Below are 21,343 nucleotides of genomic sequence, written 5' to 3'. Positions count from 1 at the left end.
ATATATAATAATATTTATTTTCATCAAATAAATAGATTCATCCATTAATCGAAATCTACGAAATTTGTTGATATTAACGATAAATAAATAAATAAAAATTCATATTTACCTCCAATTAACTCATTATTGATCTATTGCATGTGAAACAAATCATTTAACCAAAAATTTTCATTTCTAATATCGACAAAATTCATAAATTTTAACTAATAAATATATTTATTTATTTTAAAATAAATATTAAAAATAATAAATATAAATTTTCAAATTATAATTACATAAACCCTCGTACATCCCTTCAAATTATTGTGGGTAGGAGCTGCCAAGAAGGAAAGGTCTCTGGTCCGAGGGTTGGTCGTCATCAAAATACCAAGTCAGGTAAAATCCACGCCCGGACGCCGAAACGTTCCTTAAATCCACTTTTAAAGACCACTTCGCATCCGCTCTCAAACCCCTATATAACATAGCGTACCCATCAATCGCTCTCTTCAATTATTTTTCATTTCAGCAACTTCAAACGACGAACACGACCTCGATATCACCGGGCAACCACTTCGCTCGACACGAACACAGACGAATCAATGGCTCCCGTTGCAGTTGGTGATGTTATCCCCGATGGAACACTATCCTATTTTGACGAGCAAGATCAACTTCAGAGCGTCTCGATCCACTCACTCGCCGCCGGCAAGAAGGTCATACTCTTCGCTGTTCCCGGCGCATTTACCCCCACCTGCAGGTAATTTCTACCTCCAGCCACTGGTGAACATCGAAATTTAGTTTTTGATTTTTTTTTCTTGGGTTTAGCTGTTGAATTTTGTTAATAGTATGAAGCATGTGCCTGGGTTCATTGAGAAGGCGGGTGAGCTGAAGTCAAAGGGTGTTGATGAAATCTTGTGCATCAGTGGTAAGTTCTTATTTTATGTTGTACTTTGTGGCCTTTCTTTGGTATTTGAAATGTTGGGCCAGATTTATTGAGATTTAAGAAACATATTAACCTGTTGCGAGATCGCATTTGAATACCGATTGAAGTCTATATCTGTATGTGCCTATACTATTTGTAGCCCCACCATCCCCTAATCTAATTTTGGTGTGTTTTCATGTGATGTCACAAGAATACCCTATTCTTTTATCTGTAAAACTACTGTAGAGTAACTCCCACAATCTCGCACTCCCACTTCCATGTTGGCGATTACAGTAACCAACAATTCACAGAGAAGAGGAGGAAAAATGATTGTGGAAAGTGAGCAAGTAGGTAGCTAATAAGGGTGTCACTCGGTAAAACTGAAAATTTGAAACGCCAAATTGGTGTACCAATTACCTAATTGAATTTCTAGGTTTGGTAAATAATCAAACTTTTTTGGTCGGGCATTAATGGAAAATTCAGAAAAAAGAATGAAGAAACCTGTAAAGGGAAATAATGTAACTCTAAATTAAATTGAAAATTTAATAATTCACTAGGTATTTAATTCACAATGAGATTCAAAAGAATCTTATTTGCATATTGAAAATTCTTAACATTAGCTGAAATAACAAAAAAATCATAACCAAAAGATGTAATACTTGTAAATATTGAAGTGAATTGAAAACCAAATGAATTTATAAAGAAATTGAAAGAAGATTTCTTACTTTTTAGTGGCTAGGATTTTTATATCGAGACCTTCCAATTTAAGTGGTAAACATGTATTAAAACTTTCCAGAACTTTAAACCGTAAAATATATATATATATATATATATATATGTATTAAAAAATTCAATATTTGGTCGGTTCAATCAACCGACAAGACAAGGTGGCCTGTCGGAAAGAGCATCTTGCAAAATCATGGGTTCGAGTTCTTGGAGGGTAGTTTGAGAAACAACACTCATCCTCCTTATATGGTTTGGGGGGGGGGGGGACATAAACAAGTATCGAAAGTTTGGAAAAAGTTGTAGTGAATACATAACAAGAATTTTGCAGCATTTTGATTGGTTTACAAAATTGTGTCTACCCCTAGTGGTTAGAGCTTCTATCAGATGGATGCCTTTTAAGTTGGGTTTCTACTTTCTGAACTTAAATCTTTTTACTTTCTGCTAGTAATCACAACCTTTCGGTTGTGTTCTTCTTGATTTTAGCCACTAGTTCGAAGTTTGGATTTGAAATCACATTATTAAGAGAAACTATTCACAAAAGTTGATCAATTTCTACAACACTATTCCTGTATGGAATGGTTCTGAGTTTTGTGTTCAAATGAAAAAAACTATTAGAAGCATTGTAACACATACTGCTAATTTTTGTGCTCATGAGATGGTTATTTTATAATACAGGGTGTTCCCCCAGTCCATATTCAGCCTAAAATTCAAGTTGTTGTACACAAGCATCAAATTCTTGATATTATTAGAATCTTATGTAGTTTGTGAAACTTTTATCTTATTATAGTAACATATCAATAAGTAAAATCTTTTGCGAGTCATATGCTTACTACGTTAAGAGCCTAGAGAGTATAAGCCATTGTAGCTCCTTGAAAAACATTGATCTGTCATAGCCAATATTTATACTCTTGGATGCTTAGAACTACTAAGAGTTGCCTGTGTATTTGATTTTTGCATTGCAGTCAATGACCCATTTGTGATGAAGGCATGGGCAAAGACTTTCCCTGACAATAAGCATGTCAAGTTTTTGGCTGATGGCTCCGCAACTTACACGCGTGCGCTTGGGCTTGAACTTGACCTTTCCGAGAAAGGGCTTGGCATTCGGTCTAGGAGGTTTGCTCTGTTTGTCGAGGACCTCAAAGTCAAAGTTGCTAATGTCGAGTCAGGTGGAGAATTCACTGTCTCCAGTGCTGAAGATATCCTAAAGGCTCTGTGATTACTCCATTGGCCCGAGGAGTGTCTTATCTTACTCTATGCTCTGTTAATTTTCTCTTAGCAAATAAACAAAAAATTTGGAAAAAAGGTAAGAAAAGCCCATTTTGTGGTGTGCTCAAACTGTGATGTATCCTATAATGTGTTGGAAGTTCCGGAATAATTGTTACCTTGTACTTGTCCTTGGAGACTATGTCGAGTTGATAATTTTGTTAAGATACACCATAATTGATGCTTTAGAATTAATTTCTGGGCTCATAACATCTTTCCTGCAACTATCTCGAGTTTGAGGAAACGTTTGGATGGTATTCGCCATTCCAATACATAATACAACTTAGGACAGAGGTAGACGACTAGAAACTCTACATTACGTGTGCTGCCTTAATCTCTCCAATCTCTATAAGTCTATTTTTGGAATTTGCTTAACTTGAAACGAACGAATAATAGTTGAGTGTAAATTATATGAATCTATTATAAGATACTGGTAAACGTCTAATATATGTTCTTTTTGAAAAATGAGTTTATAAGTTTAAGAAATAAAATGTTAGGAGTTTATAAGTTTAAGAAATAAAATGTTAGGAGTTTACAAGTTTTTATAAATGACACAGGAAGTGTATCTATTCATAAAATTTGATAATGGATAAATGCATTTTGCTACTCCAATTATGTCCATTTTACTCTTCGTCATTGAAATTTTTGTGACAAATTTATTATTTGAACTTTGCAATATATGATCATCTTTTTGTTAATTTTTTTTATGGAAGAATATTACATGTTCTGCATATGTAAAATATTTTACATCACATAACCTTCAAATATCACATGTACATTGTAGTGATGTTTTTTTTTAACAAAAACATGGTTGAAAAATAATTATAAATGACAAATTACAAAATTTTGTAAAATCAACACAAAAAAAAAATCAAAGTGTAAAAATGGTGATGTTTTTTGAACAAAAACATGGTTGAAAAATAATTATAAATGATAAATTACAAAATTTTGTAAAATCAACACAAAAAAAAATCAAAGTGCAAAAACGATTGTGGTTCGAAGGATAAAATGTAATTAACCCTTTTAGTAATTCCCTACAAATCCTCCATAACAAATAAGCAAAAACTGAAAATTATGAAATCCCGCAAAAAATTAACAATGCTATTTGACATGATATCGGTGCCTATAATATATATATATATTCTTTTTGCAAAATATATGGCAGGAATCCTTCAATAAGATCACGACATTGAACTGCAACTAACACCTGCAATAAAATGTGTATTTATTTACTCATTTTGCTTTGTATTTTCTTAAACCAAGATTTCATCAATTTGGAAAGTCTTTTGACTGTAATGTTTCTATGGAATACTGTAATGAAAATATTTAATTTGTTGCATTATTTCCTAAAACTTCAATCCTTTTTCACATGTAACTCCAAACTTGTTGATATATATATGTATATATATATATACTTATATATGTGGAGAATTACACAATCTCCTATCATACATCTCTACATCAGCACAACAAAAAAGCTTATTTCTGGGTCAATAACAATTTGACTTGGTATTAATTCATTTATATATCGGGTTTATTGCAATTTACCTTCATCTGATTTTGTAAATGAGCATATTACCCTTTTATAAAAATTTAAAATAAAGCAATTTACCTCCCTATCATTTGAAAAACATAAGAGCCAGAGTAAACTGTTGTATTTTTTAAAACACAAAGAGATAAATTATAATTTTTCTTTCATATGAAGTAATCTGCTCATTTGTAATATCACAAACGATTATTTGAATTTATCCCTGTATATTTCTAGGAATACACCTATATATATATGTGTGTTTAGCAGAAGTAGCATTCTAGCAAATCAAACAATAACAAAATCGTAGGCAGCTATGGGGCAGGTTTCATTGGCAGTGGCATTCATGCTACTGTCTTTCTGCATGAATTGTATTTTTTAGGGTTAAATGCAATACGTGTTATATTGAACGTAGCAAAAAAAACTTGTTTAAAAGAAGAAGTAACATGACCTCTAAACTTATCACAAGAAGTCAAACGACCCCCTGATGAAGCAAACAGTGAATTCTTGTTTCAAAAGTTTATTGCTATTTTCTTTCTTTTTTTGTTTAACGGGATTTTGTGTTTATTAATTAGTATTTTCAACTCGTATGAAATACATCTAACTTATTTCTACTTAAAGTTCGAATTTTTTCCATGCAACAAGTTGCATCAAATTTTGAAATAAATGACGAGTCAAAATCAAGTAAGATATCAAAAAAGTGTTATAACTTAATAATAATATTAATTTAAAATATAATTTAAAAATGTAGGCAAGGTTAGTTCGGAAGGCAGGTCAATCAGTTACATTTTGAAGTCTAGTCGGTTACACCTAGACTCACCCCGAACCCGGGTAAGATTTAAAAAATCCTAGTCATTAACACATCTTAGAACCCGAAAATCCTAGTCGTTAACCCATCTTAAAACCAGTTTAGGAATTTGAGGGGATTTAGAGAAGAACCACCCAACTTATCCGGACCCATCACCAAACCCAGGTCGTTGGTCAATATAGCAACACAAACACACAGCATGTACTCAGACACTCAACTTGCAGTTAACATGATGCTACTTAAAACTAGTGGGTCCTTATGCAGCAAATACTGTTCAAGTGGCAAGACATAGACACGTCCAACGTTTCTTCTTACACCGTACACCAATTTGCAACCAAATAAATATGTTCAGCTCATCACAAGATTGGCCATGCTCTCTTATACAAAAATGTGGCAGTGGAAGAAACCTAATCTATTAGGGACGTATTCCGATCACTTCTGCTTAAACTGATACAACGGTGGAACTCCAAAGGATACAGCGACTCAAAACTATTCTTGAGGAAGAAGAGCAATCTCAATTTCTTGAAGGGATTTTCCTTTTGTTTCCAGCACATTTCGTTTTACAAAGACCACTGCGAGCATGCAGAATGTACCAAACATTGAATACAGAAGCTCAGGCCCCATTTGGTCAAGCAAACGTAGGAACAACAGGCCGACAAGAAAGTTTAATACCTGCAAAGTACAAGCAGAGAGTCGATATGGTATTTACATTTGTATTGATTTCCTGTTATCATTAGTTTCTGAGATCATTTAGTTTTTAACATGTGATGAATGATCAAAGACAAGTAACTATTGCTGTACACGTGTATCTGTATACTGAACAGATGAATAAGGGCCAATTACCCAGTGCACAGACATGCAAAATGCCATAGCTTTAGCCCTAATACGGCTTGGAAGTATCTCGGGGAGTAGGAGAGCAGGTACTGGACCAGCTCCAACAGCAAACAATAAGACAAACCTGTGAATAGACATCCCCAGCCTCAGTATCGTACCATAATATGCAGGTTATTGATCAACTACTTCATCAATATTACCTTGACAAGAGCAGGAATTATCTTTCTGCCAAGCAGAGTTGTTATTCTCATTATTATTCTTCTTAGTCCGAAGTAATTCACTCGGCTAGCAAAGTTAATATGCTTTGAACCAACAAAGTCAATGGAGCAATTCATCGATTTAAATCGATTTTGTTTCTTGAGGCGTCGTTTACAACATAGAGAAAGATGATATAGGCAAAGAAGAAAACAAGAGAAACCAAAACTTATGGCGATTGAAATTAAAAAAAGGGTGAGCATATATAGTTGTGTGTGCCTGCATGTGGGCATTCAGGTTTTGGTGATTGGAGTACTCATAGCAATGCTCCAGAAATAAATCCAGCTTACAAGCATAGGCATTGGATTACTGAAAAGATCAATAGCTTAGACAAATAAATATGCATATGCAATCCATATAGTGTCAAGGTAAAGTAAAGGAGCCAAGTTAAACTTACAGTAGCATCCCACCAATGGAAAGATAAAAAGCATTAGGACTTGATGCAAACAAAGCTGATGCCAGAACTTGAAGAGTCATTGATATAGCCTGATACGAAGGAAGTAGTAACAAAGGCATAGTCATGTAATGTTTGTATAATACAGAATGACAGTACTTCGCATGTAAAAGGAAGAATGCTTTGCAAGTGGTAAATGACAATACAATAAAAGTATGCAGTTGCTAATGTGTATCCTGCATGCCAAATTGCACTTTTCATCCCAGGCAACCGGGAGTCGCATATGTAGTCCCGAGTTTTACGGCCAAGTATATTTAGTCACACAATCTGAATTATCATGTGCACTTTCACTCCTTTTTCAATAGCTTTACTAATGGCTGTGCCAGCTTCTATTTTATTTGTTTTTTAGTTTTTTTCCTTTCTATTTTTTATTACCCCCATTATTTTTCATTTTTTGCTTTTTCCTTTCCTATTTTTTCCTCTTTCCCCAATTTTCCTTTTTTCTTCTTCTCTTGTTTTTCTTCGTACAATTTTCTCCAAAATATTCAGTAATTTCTGAACAACTTCATGGTATTTCAACTACATATTTGGATTAACAAAAGATGAAACAACAAACGAAAAGATAATCCCAATTTTAGTGGCTTAATTGTTAGGCTCATCAAAATATTTAGTAGCTAGCTAGTAAATTGAATAAATTTTTATTATATTTCAACTTATCTATTGCAACTTAAATATTTGACAATATGTGAGATTATAAAATAATTTTTCTAGTCACAATTTTTTCAAAAAATAAAAGGGAAAGAAATTAGAAAGGACTAGAGTAACGTAAGTGGGTGTCGCTAAACAAACCCAAATTCTTATTATGAGAAAGATTTGATATGAAGATTAGAAGGTTCTATTATATCCATAAATGTGAACTATAATTGAAACATAAAATTATGTAAAAATACATATAAATAATTGTTTAACGACCACCTCATTTAAAAGCATAATCTATTAGGGAGGAGAATCATTTAATATTTAACATGTTATCTCCTCTCACGTTCAAACCCTGCACGTGAAACGTTTCTTTTATACATGAATGGCAATGAGATTCGAACCCCACACTTCTTAAATGACCTAGCTCTGATACCATGTTAAACGACCACTTCATGTAAAACCTTAAGCTGTTAGAGAATCTTCACATAATAAAATATATATATATATATGCATTGCATAATACACATAATGTTATTATTTATTATATAAATGCGCGAATGTTACATATATGTACTCCTTAATGAATGATATCTCAATAAACTATTAAACAAAGAAAATCATATTTTAATTGGAATTTTTATTAATATTTGAAGTCAATAGGTCAGACAATGTTAAATTCTAGTATTGATCGAGTTATTAAATTAATTATTAACAAATTATTGACTATCATATATTTAATTGATTAGTTATATATCTAGTCATTAGAATTTAATTACATAACTTCAAAATCTTCTTTTTTTTTTGGGGGGGGGGGGGGGGGAGGGGGGCAAAGCTTTACTGTAAGTTTGCACAAAAAAGTAGAGCAAAACTTCCTTTCAAGTGTTGCATGTGGCAATCACATGCATATTTTCCCTCCGTTGCATGGAATTGACTAACATGTGCGTTGTTCACCTTCTAACCTTTTTAACTGAATATTAAATGGGGACCAAAGATGAACAATCTTTTGAATTTTTGGTATTAAATATGCTGAGCCAGTAAAGTTTTGGATATGTAAAGACCCCCTTGTCAAATGGGAAGAAAGTGCAATGTCGCATCCTGCAGGTACAACAAAATAGGTCTTAAGCTGGGTGCAGGTATTGAGCAAGATACATCAGGAATATCCAAACCCAGATCCAGCCCTTATAAATCAATCAGCTTGATTTAGAGGGTATCTATAACAAAGTACGTCAGGTAGACCATAATATTTACAACCTATGGCAAATAAATACAAGTGACAAATTCAAATATTTCCCTTATAATTAGCATTTTTGTTTTTTTTAGCAAGTTTCTTGATAGATAATCAGATGAGTGAGTGAAGAGATCTTTGCATGCAAAGGGGCCAAGAACCAGGATTTAGTGGGAAGTCAAGCATAATAACATGAAGTAGTTCCAGTTGCATGAGGGCGGGGAGGAAGGAAAGGAAAAGTATTTATGAATAGAGGGGCCAAATGAGGGCAGGATGGATGAGAGCGAGCAGGCTGAATCAGAACATGGAACAGATGTGCTACTTACGAGGCAGGATTTGCATGGAAAGGGAAAGGTAGAAGGGATAGAATAGAGTAACACCTAAGTAAAGGTTCTACTTAGCAGGCAGAGCAAGGGACTTGAGGTCTACCCGTACAGCTTGCTTGCCATCTCTATTGGCAGCATTGCTGTTTAAAAGTTTTGTTAGTAGATGTAGAAATATCATTCTTCAAAGACAATATGTCTTCATTAATTCAGAATAAAACGAAAGATTCTCAGTTGTGTACCATGCCAAAGAAGCTCCAGAGAAGGAGGACCTTCCTTCCAAGTTTGTCCATCAATGCCAACGCAATAGTAGAACCTATAGAAATTTAAGTGTAATCATAAGACAAGACATAAAAGAGTAAGATATTTTGAAAGCCAAAATCAAGTAACAGGCAGAAAATGAAACGGCAAAACAAAAAATTCCTGCAAACATGTAATCACCTATTAAATTTGCAATCCCCACAAAAACATTTGCCAGGTTCGAGGAGACTCCAGCACGTCTAAATACAGTTGAAGAGAAATAAAATACAGCATTTATTCCAGAAAGCTGTTGTAAAGCAAATAGGGTTGATCCAATAAAAACAACTGCAAAAGAATTGAGTGAATAACAACATTTTGGTGCATTTAAAAATATATAGAGAGCAGATGAAAAAAATCAGGGCAGGCTCCTGCAGTAGAAAATTAATAACAAATAGACTGCAGAAACTCCAAACATATGAATCCAATAAGTTTCTGTACACCTCTGGCATGCCTCCCATAGAGCAAATCTATGAGCTTTATGGTATCCATTTCATCTCCTTTATCAGTCTTTGACAGCTCCACCATTGCAGCTGTTACATGTGAACCTCCAAGAAGCCTTTCAAGCTGCGTTTCAGCTTCAGCATTTCTTCCTTGCTACCAAATCAAAGAAAAGAATATATAAACCTTTCAAAACTGTTGCCATCAACAAGATGCCGAAGTTTTTAACCATCACTTCTTCCTTGCTAGAACATGAACAAAAGAATATATAATATCTATATATACATATGTGTATATGTGCACAGAGTGAGAGAATGAGAGAGAGAACCATTTCAAACTTGTCCCATCCGAATGATATCAAAGTTTAATATCAGTCACTCCATTATGTAGTTCAGCAACCAAACATGTCTTTTTAAGTAAAAAGATGTGAAAATGGATTCTTCTCGAGATGAAATATTTATGCAGTAAAACATTTCATGCACATTCAGGTCAGTATTTTAAGTTCACTGAAAAGGAGGTGGCAGCCAGAGAGTACTCAACCAGAGCAGGATTTTCAGGAAACTATGCCAAGTAGATTGCAAAGGAATGTCAAAACTAAGATACAACCATAAAAGCGAATCATAGCATATTTAACTCGATTCAAAGACCTTACCGAGATACATTCACACTCATAACACAGCCTCCAATACAGGCAGACACACGCTCAGATGGTGTATAGATTCTCAGGTGCAGCAAATAAAACACCGAATAAAACAACTGGGAAAGTATTTAAGAATTGAAAGATCCAGCACAAGTAGGTAATATTCAGTGAAAGCTTTTACGAACAGAACTCCAGTTTACAAGTTCCATTCAAGGAAGCAAAAACATGAGAGAAACATACAAGATAATCATATTATGATATAAAATGTGAAGAACTGGAAACCTTGTATAGCCAGTGTGGAGATTCAGCACAAAACCTCATTAATAAAGCTAACAAAGCAGCAGGAATTGTGGATACCCAAAAGCAGATGCGCCACCTGAGAAATTATACAGTCAAGAGAATGCAGATATGAGCTCAGCTTCTTCATCCCCAAGAATTCATAAATTCCTTCAGTTTTATCAACACTAATCTCAATTAATAGGACTTACCAGCCAAAAACACTCCTAACAGGAATCCCAATCGCTAAAGCCCCCATCAGCCCAAGACATGTTGCTATCTGAATAAAGCTTCCATAAGTACCCCTCACATGAGCAGGTGATATCTACTTGAGTACAATACGAGTTAGATAAGAGCCGATCCTTCCAGTAATAGCGCATGCTTGAATAAGCAAAAAGTTTAAAGTTCAATACCTCTGTGACATAAAGAGACGCGACAGGGGGACCCACGCCCAAACCAGTACCAACTAGAAACCTCCCCAGAAGCATCCCACCCAAACTTCTAGCAGTTGCACTGGGAAAACAGATATTAGCGACTCTCCAAGTAAAAGATAAATAAACAAGAAGATAAAATTCAATTTAGTTTATGTTACATGACATTCCATTCAAATAAAAGATTCTACTGAAAGGTCAATATATGTTGACTGTATGTTAGAAGATATAACAACTTAAATAGTATCTACAGAATCTTATTGACTGTTAAGTTCATGATAACTGGCCACCCAACATGCAGACAGACCAATAGTATCCCAAGAAGGAAATATTTCAACAAAGTCCAAGGAGATGATTGATAACTTCGACCTAAATTAATATGTGCCCAAATTATTTCCCTTTCCTTGACTTTTTAGTAAAAGACCACAGTAATGACTTTCAAGCACCATATTGAAGCACCTGATATGACTACCAAAGTAAAAGACTTTTCAAGTACCATATCGAAGCACCAACAATCATAGGCAATGCACACAACTGAAAAGCCCTACGACGCCCAACTTCATCAGCAATCCAACCACTGATCAGGGATCCAATAAAAGCACCAGCGAGGCAGGTACTAACCACCAATCCTGAATTTTGCGATACCCACATCAATATGGAACTCAAATAATCAAAAGTTACAAGTTGCAAAAGGAAGCATGTGCGAAACCTTCTTCCAGGGTATTCCCATGGAAGCCAAGATCAACGGATATGCTTTCCAGTGGTTCATTAACAACTCTGTGAAAGAACAGATTTTAGTCAAATAAGGAATCAGATGGCAGGTAAATCTGAAAATAATAACATGAAAAAGTGATGAAAAACAAACCCAAGATGATAGCCAAATAAGAAGGAAACTAGAGTTGCTACAAGCACATGTGGTAAAGAAAGCTTCCACGGGGGACTTGCAGTCTCTTGCTCCGAAATGTGTTTTACCAGCTCTGGAGACAACAGGAATCCCAACAATATCAAACTGTTGTGTTTAAACAGAAGATAATAATTGACGCATTTCACAGAAATAATTTGTTTCAAAACACATTTCTTCTAAAAATTTACTGTCAGTTTATAGTTAAGTGAAGATATGGAAACAATTCCGAGAGAATGAAGGGAATCAATGATATATCCATGCCATTACTTATATCAAGACAGAATTCCATTTGCATTGTGAACACGAGGAAATTCCAGATGCTTCATCTGAAAAAATTAAAAATACAGAAAAAAATCTAATGCTGCAGAAAACAGCTCAACATAAATGTTACTTTTATTGAGTCAGTCAAAAATTAACACGGCCAAAAAAATAAAGATTTTTACACAAACATGAATGTATAAAGTTACCTGAACTATCTTCTACATCAGTTGAGTAATTGTAATCCCTTGATATCATTGTTCGCTTATGCATTGAGTATCCGTGCAAGTTCTCAAACATTTCAAATCTCAATTAACACCTTCCTCCCGATCACTGATTTTGGAGTCATACAGTGGTACTGTAATTCAATTAAATGTTATAGTTAGAACAAACTCTTAACATGAAAGGCCACAAAAGGCTGATTGTAAAACCAACAAATTATGATCATTACATTCTACAGAGAGAGATACTCAGAACCCAAAAAAGTTGACATAATTTCAATCCCAAGTGCTGAGCATCTGTATTCTGATAAAGTAAAGAAATAAGCACAACCCTCGAGCTCAAAATCATTTAACACTTTGAAGGCCTAACCCTCCCACTTCCGTTCAGTTTGCCATAAATCTTTGTTAAATATCTAAACTTTCTCGTAGAATAAACCAACTTTATCCTATTTACACTGAACGAGCATGATTCGAGATCCTGAATTGCAGATTTATGCATACGTACAGACACAAAAGTAATTGCATATATCTCACTCCACAGACCACAGGCCTGCATTCAATTTCAAAAGAATCAAACATGTAAAAAAAATGCTAAATTACGGGTATGAAGCAATCAAGTAATACAAACTCTCATAGATTTTCAACCGATTTACAAATGCAGCGAATCTGAGAGCTCGTATAAACTTCGGAAGCTTCATCACCTTAACCTGAGCTCCGATCCTTCAATTTTCACCAAAGAAGTGATAATTGCTGTCGAAAATAATTATTCGGAAAGTGAAAATTAAAGGAACTTCAGCGGTGGGCACGGCTAAATATGTGGCCGGTGGGATTGTTGGTATTCGGTTTGTCTTCTTGATGGCTTTATTGCTACGTATCAGGCTACAATCAGCAGAACATAGACACTGTGGGACGTACAGCGGAATAAAATAACTTTAAAAGGTACTGATTAGAAAAAAGAAATACAATCGTAAAAAGGGAATACAAAATTTAAATAAGATAAGATTTAACTTTTAAATCATATCAAAAATTTAAGGGATAGTTACACTTCCCTCTCTTGAAATTTGATATAAACACAGAAAATTCTTATAGTTTGGAAAATTACACTCTTCAAGTTTGCTTTCGTCTAACAAATAAGTCTCTGTATTAGTCAAAATTCACTAAATTTGTTGATATTAAGGAAAAAAAAAATGAATGAAAATTAATATTTATCATTGATTGACTTATTACTGACTTATAGCAAGTCAAATAATTTTTTTGACGAAATTATACTTATAACGATGAAGATATACCTTTTTGCATTCATTAACGAGTGAAGACGTATGAAGGTATTTGTATTTTGATTTTTAAAACACGATAAAATTAGCGCTCACAATGAGATGTGTTGTTATGTATTTGAATCTTTTGGCCATTTGCAATTTTTGCTTAAAAAGTTTAGGATTTAACAGTATGAATGGATGTAAGTATGATTTAGGACAAAAACTGTCACTCATATTTTTGCATTTTTTGGAACATTTTGGGATGTACGGTGCTGCATTTATTACTCAAATTACAGTAAAATCTTTATAAATTAATAACCTTAGAATTATGAAATTTTATTAATTTAAATAGATATTAATATCGATAAATTAATATTTTATTAATTAAAGGAGAGACTTTTAAAATTTAGCAAATTTAGTACATATGTACTGAAAATAAATCAATTCATATATGTTTCATTAATTATATTCATGCATCAACTAATTTTTTGTAACTAATTAAATATATTCATGTATAATATCAATTTATTGTATACAATTAACTATTATCTTATTATGTTATCGAATTTGATGATTTTTTACAAAGGTCCAAATCGGGACCGAAAGTTTTATTATTTTAGAGATGTTATTAATTTATAGAAGTTTTACTGTATAATTAATGGACGAAACATTTATTTTTTCTGTGCAGTGCTATTTAACATTCTTGTTTTAGCCAATCTTTAACTAACGGTAAGAAGTCAACACGTGCCTCTGTCGTTAATCGTGAACGACAATGGATGAAAAGTGTCCATCTTTTAGGGTTTTGGGACTGATGCCTTAAACTCGTAGCATTTGAAATTAAAAATGGGACGATCTTATCTAGTGGGACTAAAAGTGCGATTTTACTCCATATATTTATATACACCGGTGCATGTAGATATGTATTCATTAACATTATTTGTCTTTTACTTATGACTTTATATTGTTTAATATACATATATATTTTTGTATATTTAATAAGATTTCAAAATATCTTAAAATTTGAATCATTCATTATTAAGAACTTAAGATCAATGATGTGAAATAGTTGATCAAATTCTAAGATTGTGATACATTATGCATTAATCTAACGGTTGAAATAATAATAACGAACATTTTGATAAAAATCTTGGTCGTGTAAAAGTTGACTAAAGCAGTGTGCCCGTCTGGATTATACAAAATAATCAGGAGGGCTTTTTGGGCTTTAAAATTAAAATCAGGAATTTCGTGCAAATGTTGTAAAATACAAGGACATTTTATATAAATTACCCAAATTTAATTGAACCTACGCCACATAGCCTACTATTAGCGTGGGCGAAGTAAAATTGAATGCCCAAATTGATAAATCCACACCATGCCAAGATCCCGTTACTCGTACTATTAGCGTGGCCGAAGTAAAATTGAAAGCCCAAATTGATAAATCCACTCCATGCCAAGATCCCGTTACTCGTGACCCCATTATTTAGGGTTCTGTCTTACCCTTAAAATAATTGTTCTTTTATTTACACAAAATATTCCGGCATATGTGCGCTGAGAGAGAGATGGGTTCGCGAGAGAAGGATCACAAGGCACCGCACCAGCCACTGTTGAGCAGCCTCGTCGTGCGTCCGACGGACAGCGGCGGCGGAGGAGGTGGCGGAGCCGGTGCTGGCAGCGACTACGAACCTGGCGAGGTTCGCCGCGATCCGCCTCCGTATTCTCGCTCGGATCGACACGATGGCCATGGTTTGGCTCTTTATTCATGCTATGATTTAATCTTTTGGTTGTTACTCTTGTTGTTTGTTTTCCTCGATGGATTATTTGGAGAACCCTGACCCTTTGTGTTTATTTTACTTTTCCTCGTTTTGCGAGGATTTGTTTCTAATTTTATTAGTTGGCAGATAGTTGTTTTTGTTTTCATATGCAAGTACTGCGAGTGCGGACTTTGGATACTTCCCATCTTACGCATAAAAGAAACATAAAAATTTGCAAGTTTCTGGATGCCAATTTAGTTCTTAACTGCTCTATATAAGGAGTTATACCTTGTGCTTGCTTGAAAAGCAAATTTGATCCCAAGTTCAATATACTCTGGTTTGAGCAAACAGTGAATTATAGAGCTTGAGATTTTACGGGATTTAGGCATAATAAAGAAGCTCAACTTTATTTTCTTTGCCTTTGGGTGTGTGAGTGTCGCTTGTAGAATCCATAGAATCATAAGCTTGTTATTATCTGAGTCGAGTAATGATTGTGCAGTAGTTTATGTTAATAATTCAACATTGATATTCAAATATTTATGATAAATACTCTCATAATCTCATGACATAATGGTTAATCAAACTAAACAAGAAAACATGCCTAAGAATTTCAAATTCTAAACTTTATGTAGCTCCGAGTAAGCCAGTTCCATGTTTTGTGGATCGAGTCTAGGATAATACTTGCAAAGAGATACCAGAGTGTTGATTTCTTTGAGTGAGTAGCTATACAGTAAATATGTTGCTGCTGAACCAAAGGTTTTTGTTTTGATCATTACTACAGTAAAGTTGTTTCTGACAATAATTATACTGATTATGCATGCTTGCATTTGTATCCGAGTAGTGGACTACTTGGAAAAAAATATAGTGGTGTTTGCTTAATTGTGCTGATAATAAATCTTTGTTGAGCCAGACTTATATGTATTTGATTATAATTGCTACAGTGAAGTTGTTTTCTTACACTGGGTTAGGAACTTGCAATTAACTTATTGGTTTATTTATTGGTTTTGCCCAGCTTTATGGTGTCCATGCAATTCCTTTTCTCCCTGACCATTGGGAAGAACCATGAGTGTAGATAGAAACTTATAGTGGCTATTTTTATATTTCATATTAAAATTTCTTGATAAAGTTCCTTTTTACTAAGATGAGAGAGAAATGTGTTTTGTCTTTTGAGAAACATAGCATTCTGCTATGTGCTGTTATTCTTGGACTGAACTTGTGGTATTTCTCCTTGCTAGTAAAGGCTGTGCATAAGAAACTATCAATTATCAAATATAGTTTTTCATCACGGGTTTCTCATTCTGAAAGATTCTGAAATATTACGTATGGTTGTCATTTTCTTCCTTTCACGTACTCCTGAAAAAATTACAATGTTTGCTTCTGTCCACTAATAGGAAAAGGATTCTTGTAAAATGAAATTTTTTACCATGACAAAGAACACAAACAATTCTCTATAACATTATCAGGGAAGATATGTGTCATTCTCTACATTCTTGATAGACAGCAATCAACTTGGTTGGTAGGTACTTGTGACCCATATTTGCAATTAGTCTTATCCTGTTATAGCATAGTTTTACTTAGATACCATGACCTTCTTCCTTACGTACCTTAGTTATCTTAGGCAGACGTCTGGAGCTTGGATTTTATATTACAGTATTATCCATCCCTTCGCCATTGCCTTGTGCTGTATGTCAAGCAATGTCGCTTATGGACTGTTGAATGGTGAATTTTGCTGTTGTTTTCTACAGCTGTGAACATTGCCTGGTGCAAGAACTTGGGTCTTGAGGAAGGCATGTTGGAGCTGGTTTGGTTCTTGTTTTTGGTTTTTAAGATGGTAAATATGGATATACAAGATTATTGGAATATTGACTCGTTTTGTTGTCTGGCCATGGGTTTATGCATTTGAAAAGTTATGATGGTTCTGCAGAATGTGGTGTGGGCATGTTATGCCATCAAGTAAACAGATGATCATTAGCAATTTAACTCGTTTACATAGTATCTGAAGTATGTTGACTTGCCCACGAAAGCAGTGACCAGGGATATGTACTAAATGGTGGTTGGGCTCTTGGTCAATTAACAGAAGACTTGAAAGTTGTTAGGTTCACTGGTAAGTCAGAAAATCCTGATGGCAATGAGGGTGAGGCATGCAAGTTCCAAAAAATCTGGGAATGACTGCTGAAATCTAGCATCTAATGCTTTTGCGTTCCGAGTACAAACCTCTATATGTCAATGGTTATTTCAGAGTTGATTGGGGCTTCTGAAATTATAAAATCTTATGCAAGAGCAGACAGAGGTTTCAGTTTTTATATCAATTCATTTTGCTTGATCCTGGAGTGTGTAAATTATGTTTAGCAAGCTCACTGCTGGTAAGGAATGGATATATGGGTATAAGGATATTGCATGGACAGGGTTTGCAGCTGTGAAAGAATACATTGGTGGGATTGTTTGAATCTTATGATCATTTGGAAGGTCATCACTGGTGGATTTTAGTTTTTTGTCTCTTGTATGGTCTGCATGGTCAAACCTTCTGGCCACGTTATTTTGGCTTTGTGGCACAGGGACTCAGATGTGTATAATTTGGATATGTCGGTCATGTCATTTGGATAAACACCTCTGAACCTGGAGATTTCTGCATTCTGTTGGAACTATGAACAAAGTTTATGTCTATGGTGACTGTCTGAATATCGGGTTGGTTACCAACTTGCCGTTTGTATCTAAAACACTTGATGCATTGTTCGTGTGCGGGATTGGTTGCCAACTTGCCGTTAGTGATTATTCTGTTTATAGTTTGCAACATATGTAGGGACAAAAAATTTTAATGCGTGATGGTTGACAATGTCATGGCTGCCAGCCAAACCTAGTAAAAGTTCTGTGGTTTGTTCTCAAGATCTTGAATTCTGATCTTAGGTGTGGGTAAGTACAGTTTGCCTTGTTCGTATTCTTGACTCGGAGATGCTTCGACAATGGTTACTGTTTGTTGACATAATTTAAATTTGTCTAGGCATTTCTCCGGTTGCAAAATTGGCTTATAGGACAGTGTTCTTGGTGACTTCTACTTATGTGACTGGGTGTTTACATTTTGGTGGCTTCACTGGCTTTTTTCAGGATATAGAATGCGTGCAGGTTCTGTTTCTCCTGTGCGTCGTAGGGATGCACATCATCGCTTTAGTCCAGGTTTTGAACACTCTGATGGTGCAAGGAGTCGTGGATTTGGCAATGGGAGAGATACTGGTAGATATCGTGATTACTCACCCCCTTATGGCCATGGGAAGGATGGTAGATTTTCTGGTAGAGACTATGATCGTTCTGCACGAGGTCCTGGATCACTCAGAGTTGAGGGTTTGCCTCGAAATAACCCTAATGTTCGTCCAAGAGAAGGAGATTGGATCTGCTCTGATCCCTCGTGAGTGTTCATTTTTATTCTCTCAATCCTTTACCATTGCCTTTCCAGTTGATCTTACATGTCTTGTATTTCGTAAAACCAAAAACATTTTTTTAGAGAGTACAATTTTTGTTTATCTGTTGCTTAATATTTTCACTTTCACTTTTCTGTAGTCTGCTTCACTGCCATCCAGTCAGCATATTTTGCTTGTAATTTGTATGCAAGCAGCTTTTGAAGATGCCTGTAGATCCACATCATCTGATATGTGTTAGTTTCTATTAGAGTTATACTTCTTAGGTGTCTCTCTCAATCCCATCAAACACTCTGTAAACTTTTCGGTTTATTGTATATAGGTTCTCTATAAATTATTTTTTCACTTCCTGAACTTCCCCTTTGGTGATGGGACTCATCTGCAAATAGTGTTGTTAATTCAATACTTATTCTGGAGTTTGACATCCCCCATAACAATCTAAACCTAAGAACTTTTTTGATTGCATGCATGGATTCAAGTAACTGCCTACTTGATTATTTTTCTTTGGGGATGGGATGTTGGGTTTCATTAGTGGTAGAGGCTGGAGACAATTTTTCCTAGCAGTTGGGGTGTGTGCTGACAAGGCTATGAACCAAGGGTGAAAAAATAGCAGATGTCTTGTGGTTGCATGATGAGGCAACTTTGTTGTGGGATTCTGTGTTTGCATCAGAGTTTTTATATTGACAGAACTTTGGTTTTTAGTTCTGGCTATGCCATGTGTTTCTTTATCTGTAATATAGTTTTTGTGATCTCTCAGATGTAAAAATTTGAATTTCGCAAGGCGTGAGCACTGTAACAACTGCAACAGGCCCCGCTATGCTTCATCTGGGAGTCCTAGGAGGGGTTACCCGGGACCCCCTTTTCCTCCAAGGCAGCGTGTTCCTGCTGCTCCATTGGATCATTCTCCTGGAAGAATTATGAATGGTGGCTATAGGTCCCCTCCTCGTGGTTGGCCCAGAGATGCTCCCAGAGACTTCAGAGCTGCTGGACCACCGGCAAGACATGAAGGCAGATTCCCTGATCCCCTAGTGCGTGGTGATAGGCAAGATTACCCTGAAGATGATCCTAGGGACAGGTACAGGTATGATAGACCTATGCTCCCAGATTGGGGCCATCGAGATCGTGGAAGGGATAACTACTTCAACGAGAGGAGAGGGTATGGAAGGAGGCCATTGTCTCCACCTCCAGCACCAGCAGTTCTTCCTCGTGGCTGGGCTTCTAATATTAGGGAGAGGAGCCGCTCTCCTGTTAGAGGTGGAGTGCAACCTAGAGACTATCAGCGTGATATATACATGAACCGAAGACGAGATGATAGGCGTGGTGTTGGAGGGGGTGCATTTTAGCCCGTGGGTGACATGGAGGTTGTATCAATGTATTTTTCTTCTGTACGAATTGGTACTCTTTCTGGCAGTGCATTTCACATGTTAGTTCTGACTCTGAAACTACACACGGAACTCTTATCTTCAGCTTAATGCTCGAGTCTCCATTAAATTCCAGTTGCTGCTCATGATTGTTTGATGGATATCCTTCATTGCCTCCAGCAACTTTCCTTCATATTTTTATGATGAGTTTAAGAAAACTGAGCTGCTCAAATAGAAACCAATCCAGAAATGATACAGATAGATAGACATATATGATGTACTCCCAATGGAATAAAATAGTTAGAACTATCCATTATTGTTTGAGAAGTAGAGGCAAGATATCAAATTTAATAATGGGATGTGAAATCATTTTGCGACTCTGGTTTGGGACCAAAGGGAACTATTTGTTTTATCAAACATAAAGTCCTTTTTATTCTTTTATTATTGCTCTTCGTAGATTTAGATTTTGATGTCTCTTTTTTCATCTTCGTAGTTTTTATAATATCTACAGAGTATATTTTGTAATTTTTCAGAAAATGGAGACGATTTATATAAATGAGTTGATGTTTTTGATGGGTATATATGCAGGTAATTTTTTCAAAAGATAAAAATAATTTATATAAATAAATCAAATAACGGTGGATGTAGAAGTAATTGTTCATTTAAAAATATATAATTCCAAACTTTATTAATCCAACTAAAACCTTTATTTATTAATACAAATCACACATGCATAATAAAATGGAAGATTTCTCTTTATTTTATGCTAGGGGTGATATGTGTTCAATTTTGATTTTTTTAAAACTATTTTCAATATCAAACTGCTATTTAGGATTTTATAAATAATTTTTAAAATTTTTTATTTTGAAACTAAAATCAAAAGTGCGGTTTAGACGATTTGATGATATTAATACTTATAACAAAAACAAGATATTGAGATTAACAAAAAAAAATAATATAAATAATTAAAATCAACACACAATAATTTGAAAAACATGCAGGTGAAGTCTTTAGTAACAAAATCTAACAAGTTTCGAAATAACTAAAGTTAAATACACAATAGTTCAATATATAATATAACTAAAAAATTTATAAACATGTTTAAAAACATAATGTTAGCAAAAAAAAAAAATCACAATAATAT

At 34.7% G+C, this 21,343-nt stretch overlaps 3 protein-coding genes across 7 annotated transcripts; 2 read left to right on the top strand and 1 right to left on the bottom strand.

Annotated features, from left to right (window-relative positions):
- The first annotated feature begins 471 nt into the window (after positions 1–471).
- Positions 472–3,082, top strand: LOC105162080 (peroxiredoxin-2). The gene is made up of 3 exons (XM_011080001.3): positions 472–733; positions 822–901; positions 2,587–3,082. Exons 1-3 carry the CDS (start codon positions 579–581, stop codon positions 2,838–2,840), a joined length of 489 nt encoding a protein of 162 aa, XP_011078303.1. The 5' UTR covers positions 472–578; the 3' UTR covers positions 2,841–3,082.
- Positions 3,083–5,441: 2,359 nt separating this feature from the next.
- Positions 5,442–13,331, bottom strand: LOC105162081 (putative plastidic glucose transporter 2). 4 transcript variants are annotated; one of them, XM_020694016.2, is made up of 14 exons: positions 13,067–13,329; positions 12,410–12,558; positions 11,904–12,015; positions 11,748–11,815; positions 11,535–11,667; positions 11,021–11,120; positions 10,820–10,932; positions 10,614–10,707; positions 9,694–9,847; positions 9,395–9,538; positions 9,196–9,269; positions 6,710–6,798; positions 6,067–6,181; positions 5,442–5,895 (listed from the first exon to the last, which is right to left on the bottom strand). In XM_020694016.2, exons 2-14 carry the CDS (start codon positions 12,498–12,500, stop codon positions 5,713–5,715), a joined length of 1,470 nt encoding a protein of 489 aa, XP_020549675.2. In that variant the 5' UTR covers positions 12,501–12,558; positions 13,067–13,329; the 3' UTR covers positions 5,442–5,712. The 4 variants fall into 4 exon arrangements, with proteins under 4 accessions (XP_020549675.2, XP_088736612.1, XP_088736614.1 ...); XM_088880486.1 differs by having other exon boundaries at positions 13,123–13,329; XM_088880488.1 differs by lacking the exon at positions 9,395–9,538 and having other exon boundaries at positions 13,123–13,330.
- Positions 13,332–15,172: 1,841 nt separating this feature from the next.
- LOC105162082 (RNA-binding protein-like protein) lies at positions 15,173–20,334 on the top strand. Of its 2 annotated transcripts, none has more exons than XM_011080003.3 (3): positions 15,173–15,420; positions 18,531–18,828; positions 19,596–20,334. In XM_011080003.3, exons 1-3 carry the CDS (start codon positions 15,219–15,221, stop codon positions 20,179–20,181), a joined length of 1,086 nt encoding a protein of 361 aa, XP_011078305.1. In that variant the 5' UTR covers positions 15,173–15,218; the 3' UTR covers positions 20,182–20,334. The 2 variants fall into 2 exon arrangements, with proteins under 2 accessions (XP_011078305.1, XP_088736616.1); XM_088880490.1 differs by lacking the exon at positions 15,173–15,420 and adding an exon at positions 17,329–18,338.
- Positions 20,335–21,343: the final 1,009 nt, after the last annotated feature.

This window comes from Sesamum indicum, linkage group LG5 (genome assembly GCF_026168435.1).
Source record: "Sesamum indicum cultivar Baizhima isolate 11 linkage group LG5, ASM2616843v1, whole genome shotgun sequence".
In the NCBI taxonomy this organism is placed as follows: domain Eukaryota; kingdom Viridiplantae; phylum Streptophyta; class Magnoliopsida; order Lamiales; family Pedaliaceae; genus Sesamum; species Sesamum indicum.
Note: the sequence above shows the minus strand (reverse complement) of the source record. Positions and strands in the feature narration are given on the sequence as shown.